This window comes from Trichosurus vulpecula, chromosome 7 (genome assembly GCF_011100635.1).
Source record: "Trichosurus vulpecula isolate mTriVul1 chromosome 7, mTriVul1.pri, whole genome shotgun sequence".
Lineage (NCBI taxonomy): Eukaryota > Metazoa > Chordata > Mammalia > Diprotodontia > Phalangeridae > Trichosurus > Trichosurus vulpecula.
In genome coordinates, this window is record NC_050579.1 from 227199814 (window position 1) to 227208841 (window position 9028).

The window sequence follows — 9028 nt, forward strand, 5'->3', positions numbered from 1 at the left end:
GACCTGCTAGGGTCATATTCCATTAGGCAGAGTTTGGGGGAAATTCTCCTCCTGAGGCATTCTCCCTTATCATCAGAATCTGACTTTAGTACTCCAGGGATGCTTCAGACTATCCTAGGACCCAGCTTCAGGCAATTTTCTTTTGCTCCCCGGCAGGGAATTAAGAATTAGATACACTATGTAGTATGGGGTCAAATGAGTGTGAATTCCAGGTGATCTGAATTTTCAGGTTACTGCCACTTAGACTCTTATTGACAAGTTTTTCCAAAGAGAAGAAATTTTGTGTTTTATGCTGAATTAGCCTTTGAGTTAAAAATAGACAAGTTGGATTACCTACTAAATGAGCCAAGCCCCAAGCCTCCAGATTCTCTTACTAAGTTTGTATCTGATACTTAGTTCATTCTGCATTCTTCATAAGAGCATACATCTTCCTCACCTTGGCACTTATATTTGAACTCTGTTACCACTGCCCTAATAATGAGGGAGCATCATGCAGGGATGGTGATGAGAGCCAGGTGCAAGTATGTCACTGTGCTAAGTTTCAGCCTCACCTGGAAAAATCCCGGCTGAGGAAAACAGCTCGTTCATCTTTTCTGCAACTACTAAAATTGTGCATGAAGCTAGACCACCGTTGGCACATTTGCTTGTGTATCAGATCCTCTTTTAGGGTCAAATGTCTCTTCTACTTCCCTTCTTCCCCTGCCCTCATTCATCTAACAACCCACTGCTCTAATTCTCTGGAAAGTATGAATGTCAATATGTGGCTAGCTACCCTTACACCAACTGTCCTCTTTCTCCTAGCTTCATCGTGGTGACAATACTTTCTGTTCTCTACCTACCTCCCTTGGTCAAAAATCAGTCGTTTGGAAAAACCCAAGACGTTTCCTTACAACTGTACACACCAAAGGATATCTTCAGGAGAAATATCCGAGCACACATAGAAACAGACCTTGCATTTTTCTTTACAAGGAAACTTTTCTCATTTCCATAGAGATCTGCTTTTCCCATGACAACAGTAAAGGAAAAGAAGTTTTTGTTGATCCTTTACTATGTGCTAAGCAGCAGAGATTGAGACAGCCTTTCATCTCAAGAAGCTCATGTTCTAACTGAGGGAGGCATTACACGAACGAGAGTTTTATGTTCGTGTTTAGGTCATGGCAGAATGGAAGTACCAGGTTATATTAGTTCTGCAGGGAAAATAGCAGGAGGGATGGCAAGGCCTCAAGGACCTTGGGGAGCAAAGCCCCCCCCGCCCCAGATGCTTGTTTCCCAAGAGGATAAAGGTCCAAAGGTTAGAGTGGAGTGGGTGCCTGAGACACCTCTGGCAAAGGAAGGGATGGATGGGGGTCAGCATCCAGCCTTTTTAGAAAAAGGTGTCACTGATGCTTTTTGTTTTTATGACACATTTTATCCCCCAAGTCCCTTTTCCCCATGTCACAGAGTCCTACATTTAGAGCCAGAAGGGACCTCGGAGGCCATCTGGCTTAATTTACATACAAGGAGACTAAGGTCCAGGGAGGTTAAGTAAGAATTTGCCCAAGATCCCTCAAGTAGTAAAATGGCAAAGGCAGGATTTGAACTCAGATCCTCTGACACCAGTCCTGGTACATATGCCATTATGCAATGTTCCTTTACCGATTCCTCCCTGGTTTTAAAGGAAAACATTTAACCAAAGCCATCCTACATGGAGAGTAAGTCTGAGAGCATATATCACATTCCGCAAGTCCCATACCTTGTTTGGGTAAGGGTGTGTTTCATTGTGTGTGTTCTAGACCAAGATTAATTTTATAGTATATCTAAACTTAGCTGCTTTTTAATGTTTTCCTTTGCCTTATTTATAGTTACTGTGTATGCTATTTTTTCTGCCCAGTTCTGCTTGTCTGCATCAAATTTATCTATCTTCCACTATTTTAAAGTAGTGGGTCTCTGTAATTGGATCTAAATGACCCCTTTTTGTGTCGTTCATCTTATTTGTTTTATAATCTTTTTCCAGGAGAGCTAATGACAGCCGCTCGATGGATGAGGGAGTTTGTCGCAAAGCATCCCGACTACAAGCAAGACAGCGTCATCACTGACGAAATCAATTATAGCCTTCTTTGGGAATGTAACAAGATTGCAAATGAATTAAGCGAATGCCCAGAGTTGCTTGGCTCAGGATTTAAGAAAGCAAAATACGGTGGAAATAAAACTGGCTCTTCCAGTTAGGTGTTTTGCTGCCTGTCCCCACCCTACCCCAACCCTCCCTGCTCCAAAAAAAAAAAGTAGAACATCTGAGTTAATGTTATTTGAGAATTAGCTGCAAGACCATGACCATTGGCATGGTGTGAAGACCAAAATAGTGGTACTGTGCTCTCAGTTGGGCCAGTGAGCCTGAAATCCACTTAAAGGCTTCCCAAATGGATATAGAGTTTATATAGTATACGTGTATATAGTGAAATATTTTTATGGTCAACAATGTATTTTAATAACATTATATCTAAAGTCTTTGTGAACTGGCTTGTACATTTTTTTTTTTAAAGAAAATCCTGACTCTGGGAGGAGCTGCTGTCCAAAATAGTTTGGTAATTGTAATGTACCGGTATCCATACATTTTACATGCATTCCAGAGGTTGAGACGTTTACTGTACATTTTGGTGGTGTTTTAAAGAATCTGCCTTGTTTTAAAAAAAAGAGAAACAAATTTCATCTTTAGGACCTGATTCACTTAAGGTTTCCCTTATGTCACTTTAATGAAGTCCAGACTTTCCTTTCTTCATTGGTTTTGAATCAGCTCGTTTGTTGGACACATTAAATCATTTTTATAATTCCAAAAGGTCTTTACTTTGTAATCTTTACTTCCTAGCATCTTATATATTATGCTTCTTTTTCCTTTTTTGGAGGGGGGAAGGCAAAGCAATTGGGGTTAAGTGACTTGCCCAAGATCACACAGCTAGTAAATGTGTCAGGTGTCTGAGGCCAGATTTGAATTCAGGTCCTCCTGACTCCAGGGCTGGGGTGCTACTCACTGCGCCACCTAGCTGCCCCAATTATGCTTCTTTTTAAAGGGAATAGTTAAGCCAAGTGGTCACCCTTGATCCAAACTTTCGGGACTAAATAAAATCCTGCTGTGGTCTAATGGTATTTATAAAGGAACTTGTCCACTTTTATTTTAAGCTTGCCAGTCTTTAAAGGCTTTATAGATTGAAATTACATAGACATAAGGGTATCAACTTGGTTTTTTGGGGGTAATAAAACTTCTTTTAAAAATTATCCTTAAGCTTTTTTTTTCCTTTTTCTGTAAATACTAAGAAGACTGGAATTTAAAGTTGGGGCTGCCAAATAATTCTACACCTGAAAGGGCTTGGATTTTTTTAATCTGAGTGCCCACCTTGAGTTATTCCTTTCTGTAGATTTGCCAATTAAATAAAGCATACGATCCAACTGAAGGCTTAGAATTCATCATTTGTCACTAGAGTTCTTGACTCTTGTCTCCTCCCTCCCCCAGTTCTCACTAGCCCCATTTCCTAGTAAGCATGTAAACAAAGCTTTGTCTTCTAAAAGCCATTTGCCCCACATTTTAGCTGGGGAAACATACTATGCACTGCTTACTTTCTAGAGGAAACTTCAGAAGAAATCATGGAATGCACTAAGTTTGTGAATCAGGACCCTAAATGTTCAATTGTAAATAATTTAAATTTAAGATAATTGTTAGTCGTCATGAGTTTATTGTGGGGATTTTTTAAAAATATAGTTAAAATTCATAATTGCTTCTAAAAATGACGATGTATTGTAGATTATGCAAATCTTAATACAAGCATAACTATTTAAGTCGTAATGCTAATTTTAAAAGAAATTACAGTGAAGCTGCTCCTGGTAAAGCTGTTTATGTATAAATATTTGAATCTGTGCTCTATCCATAGGTATAATGTAGAGGATTAACAGTTCCCATTTTCTTTTGCAACTGGCTTGTGCTAATCAGGTTGTAAATGACAGATAAGTTTGTGGTACCAAAAAAACAAATAAAAGAATGGAATTTGCATAATGTCACATGACTCTTTAAGTAAGACTGAATTGTTTCTAGGACTTTTTGATGGATCATGGGCTAAAAAAGGAAATGGTTAACTCTTTATTTTTTTTTAAAAAAATTTTCTTTTGGAGGGGGGAAGGCAGGGCAGTTGGGGTTAAGCAACTTGTCCAAGGTCACACAGCTAGTAAGTGTGTCAAGTGTCTGAGGCCAGATTCGAATTCAGGTCCTCCTCACTCCAGGGCCGGGGCGCTACTCATTGTGCCGACTAGCTGCCTTGATTGGCTCTTTAAAAGCCATTTCCCAACCTGTAAGAAAAGGACTCTCATTTTACCTACTTTGTAAAAAGAAAATTTAGATGAAATGTTTTACAAAAATGGGAATTGTTTGGGAAACTTATTGTTATGGAAATCTGTCAAATGTACAAAATTGGAAGCAAAAAGTTATTCCAGGCCTGTGGGTTTTCATAATAGACATCATCAGTAGTCAACACATATTTATTAAGTACTTACTAGGGGCACCTGGGCAGTATAGGGGGTAGGGTGCTAGACTGGGAGTCGGGAAGACCTGAATTCAAATCCAGCCTCAGACACAAAGCTGTGTGACCCTGGACAAGCCACTTCACCTCCAGCTCACTTTCCTCAACCGTAAAATGGGGATAATACATAGCACCTGCTTGCCTAGGTTTTGAGGATCAGATGAGATAGTTGTAAAGCACGTGGCATAGTGCGTGGTGCTTAGTAAGTGTCCTGTAAACGTTCTGTTGCTCAGTTGTTTCAGTCACGTCTGACTCTTTGTGACCCTGTTTGGGGTTTTCTTAGATCACCAGGGAATGGGGCACTCAGCGAAGATGCCGGAGTGGTTTGCCATTTCCTTCTGCTCATTTTGCAGAGGAAGAAACTGAGGCAAACAGGATGAAGTGACTTGCCCAGGGTCACACAACTAGGAAGCGTCTGAGGCCAGATTTGAACTCGGGAAGATGAGTCTTCCTGACTCCAGGCCCGGTGCTCTATCCGCTGCACCACCGACCTCCTGTTTGTAAATGTTAACTATCATTATTGCTGTATGCCTGATGCTGTGCTAAGTGGTCTAAGTTGCAAAAACAAGTATCACGCTTGCTCTCTCCCTTCTCACACTCCCCTGCCCTCAGCACACACACACACAGACAGTAGCAAAGGAGGAGATTAAACGGTGATGCCGAGCGCTTTTGAAGAGTGGTGTAGACCAGAAAAGGGAGTCCACAGTGGTTAACTCGTTTTTCTCAGTTGAGTAGGAGACAAGGGCGTCTGTTCTTTGCAAGAGGGGAGGAAGTGGTATGGGGTGGGGGAGACTGAGAGGAGAACAGGCTTGACACACAGCAGATGAGGGGGCTAAGTCAACCGAGGATGATGTTTTAAATTGCCGTACAGCTGTGAGGGCCCCGAGGAGATCGGATCTATTTCTAGTGCATCCATTGGACATGGCTGGTGGATCTGGCCGGATGGGCTTGTAGCTGCCTGTTCCAGTTAGGACAGAGGGGAATAAAGGGACTGCTTCACAAGTCACTTTAGAATGGTTGCTAACCACATCCTAAGTCCTCTGCACCACAGTGACTACTGTGGTGACTGTCAGATCCTGCCTTTGTCGTGCGGAGGGAGTGGTCTGTTGTTATGTACTTTGTACCAAGAATTATTGACATTCCACAGTTGTGAAACCTAGGGTCTAGAAAACAAAAGATGTGCAATGCCTCAGCAGGGTATGAGTAGGGCTAGGTGGGGCAGTGGAAAGAGAGTTGCAAGTCAGGAAGACCCGAATATTTAGACGGTTACTGTGTGACCCTGAGCAAGTCACTTAACCTCTGCCTTAATTTCCTCATTTGCAAAACAGGGATGATAATAGCACTCATCTCCCAGGATTGTTGGGAGAGTCAGATGAGGTAATTGTGACTTTACAAACCTGAAAGGGCTAAGGATTGTTGTTACAAGTGGAACAAGGGGAAGGGCCAAGGAAAGGTGATGGGGGAATGAGGATGATCAGAGATCTGGTAGGATCACCAGGGAGTGTGGGATTTGAACTGTGAGAGAAAAATGAGTCTGGAAGGGAGAACATTGCCATGAGGAGGGCGTTACTGCAGCTCAGACCTCTGAATTGGTCTCCAGTCTAGGGTAATAGGACAGAATAGATCCAGGTTAAAAGATTAATTAGTGCTAACAGTTCTAAGTGGCTGAAAGTCTCACAGACCTTGACCCTGGGTTTCACTTGTAATTCTCTTGCTAACTTTCTGTGTGACCTAGGGCAGTCCCCACTGGCCTTCATATTTCTCATCTGTATAAAATGGGTTTGAGTGCAAAGGTGCAACAGATAATTTATAACATCCTTTCTAGTTCTAAAATTTTCAGTCTTCTAGGAATCTGGTGGTGCCGTGGATAGAGTGCCGGATGTGGAGTCAGGAAAACTCTTCTTCCTGAGTTCCAATCTGACCTCCGACACTTTGTAGCTGTGTGACCCTGGACAAGTCACTTCACCCTGTTTGCCTCAGTTTCCTCTGCTGCAAAATGAACTGGAGAAGGAAATGGCAAACGATTCTAGTATCTTTGCCAAGAAATCCCCAAATGGGGTCACGCAGAATCAGACACAATTGAAAAACAGCTGAACAGAGAGAAGGGGCGAAAGACCAGAAGCTGCTTCTAAGAGGGCGTGCAAGTGCACAACAGCCTGTGCTAAGGTTCAGAGCAAAATATTCCAGAGATAGGGGTTGAGGAATGATAATACTTAATAATAGTCCACGTTTACACAGCACTTACTATTTTCCAGGCACTGTGCTAAGCACTTTTATAATTACTATCTCACTTGATTCATAAAACCACCCGGTGTGGGGGGGTAGGCATTCCCCATTCTACAGATGGGGAAATTGAGGCACGCAGGACCCAGGATCACATAGCCAGTAAACGTCTGAGTTGAGATTTGAACTCAGCTCTTTCTGATTCCTGGACCAGCAACTGTTATCCACTGTGCCAGTTACTGACCCCGGCAAATAAAAGAAGTTAATTTCTAGAAAAACTTGGGCACCCGCAGCTTTGTCAAAATGGAGTTCATTGGCTAAAAGACAAGAACCTTAACCAGCTGTTCTGACAGTATTGGGCTGTTGGACTCCCAGGACAAAATCTTACTGAATCGGCGTAATGGGCAGGAGGAGAAAGAAGTAAGAGCAGGACTTAGTTTCTTTGTGTGAACAAGGAGCAGAGTTAACCAATAAAGCCTTGATGTAAAGGTATCTGTTATTACAACAACTGTTTCTGATAAATAGCACTTACTGTGTACCGGCCACTGTGTAAAGTACTTTACAAATAGTGTCTCATTTGTTCCATACAAGAACAACCCTGGGAGGTAGGTGGTGTTATTTTCTGCATTTTTACAGTTGAGGAAACGGAGGTAAATGAAGATTGAGTGACTTACCCAGGGTCACACAGATAGGAGCTCAGGCCGGATTTTGATTCATATCTTGACTTTGGGTCCTGTCCACTTGGCCACCTAGGTGCGTATCACCCATACTATTTGATAGGGACTAGACCTATGATTTTGTTGCTCTAGAGAACTCTCATAAGATAATTCCCCTCTATCAATGTAGGTCAATACTTTCTCTGCACTATATAACTTTTATTTTTAGAGTAGGGACAGCAGGGCAATTGGGGTTAGGTGACTTGCCCAAGGTCACACAGCTAGTAAGTGTGTCAAGGGTCTGAGGTCAGATTTGAACTCAGGTCCTCCTGACTCCAGGGCTGGTGCTTTATTCACTGCGCCACCTAGCTGCCCCACTATATAGTCTTAAAGAGTTGCTAGAGCCCTATGAGATTAGGTGACTTGTCCAGGGTCACACAGCCAGGATGTGTCAAAGGCAGTATTGGAACCCAAGTCTTTCTGGCTATCAACTACAACATGGTGCCTCCGTTTATTTGATATAGTTCTAGAGATGCTTGACGTGCAATAAGACAAAAGTAGTTGACAATAAACATAGGCAAAAAAGGAAACAATTACCACATTTATTGCACCTTTGATGATCTACTTAGGGAACCCTAGAGATTCAACTAAAAATTAAATGGAAGGAAACGAGCATTTATTAGGTGCTTGCAACTATGCAAAGCTCTTTATAAATATTATCTTGTTTGACCCTCACAACATTCTTACAAGGCAGATGCTTTGTTATACCCATCCTACAGTCAAGGAGACTGAGGTAGACAGAAGTGAAGTGACTTGTCCAGAATCATACAGTGGGAAAGTACCTGAGACCCCATTCGAACTCAGGTCTTCCTGACTGAAAATCCAGCATTCTATCAACCGCGCTATGGAGCCACCCAGTGCAAAGTAGCAGGATATAAGATAAAACCACACAAACAGAACTTCATCATGAGGATTAAATGAAGTAATGTATTCAAAGCCGTTTGAAAACCTTTCATACTATCTAAATGTCAGTAATGATGATGGTGGTGACTGGGGCTCAGAGGCTAAGAAAGGCCAGCCACTTTTCCCTGTGATGCCTTTATAACGCCTTACTCAATATTCAAAATTATTATGTCTTATGAAAAACATCATGTAATAGAATTCAAAATAGGTGCTTTCACTTACTTCCTCATTGACCGTGGAAAAAGGAACTCTCATTTGCGTGAGCGTTTGAAACTTGCTGTATATACTTCTGGAAAGACCCAAAGGTGAATCTCAGATGAGAAACCCAAATATGGTAACGAAGCATAAGCCGAAAAATAGGCCAATACATGGACACACACATGCACATACACACACACCCCCCACCACAGCCAAAATGTATACACACACACACACACACACACACACACCTCTAAGTAAGGAAATGAAGCATAAGCTCAAAATGGGACAATACATAGACACACACACATACACACACACACACCACTAAGTGTGGAAATGAAGCATTAGCTAAGAAAAATGGGCCAATACATAGAGACATGCGCACACACACACACATGCACAGTCAAAACTAAACTAAACTAAGCCACAAAGTTTTCAAGGGAC

At 41.9% G+C, this 9028-nt stretch overlaps 1 protein-coding gene across 2 annotated transcripts in view; it reads left to right on the forward strand.

Annotated features, from left to right (window-relative positions):
- GCLC (glutamate-cysteine ligase catalytic subunit) overlaps positions 1-4031 on the forward strand; it is a 76193-nt gene extending 72162 nt beyond the window's left edge. The window contains exon 16 of one of the 2 annotated variants that reach the window (XM_036766350.1): positions 1994-4031. In XM_036766350.1, the coding sequence (XP_036622245.1) occupies positions 1994-2205 (212 nt within the window). In that variant the 3' untranslated portion in view covers positions 2206-4031. The remainder of the gene's footprint in view (positions 1-1993) is intronic. The other variant, XM_036766349.1, reaches the window with a different exon arrangement.
- Positions 4032-9028: the final 4997 nt, after the last annotated feature.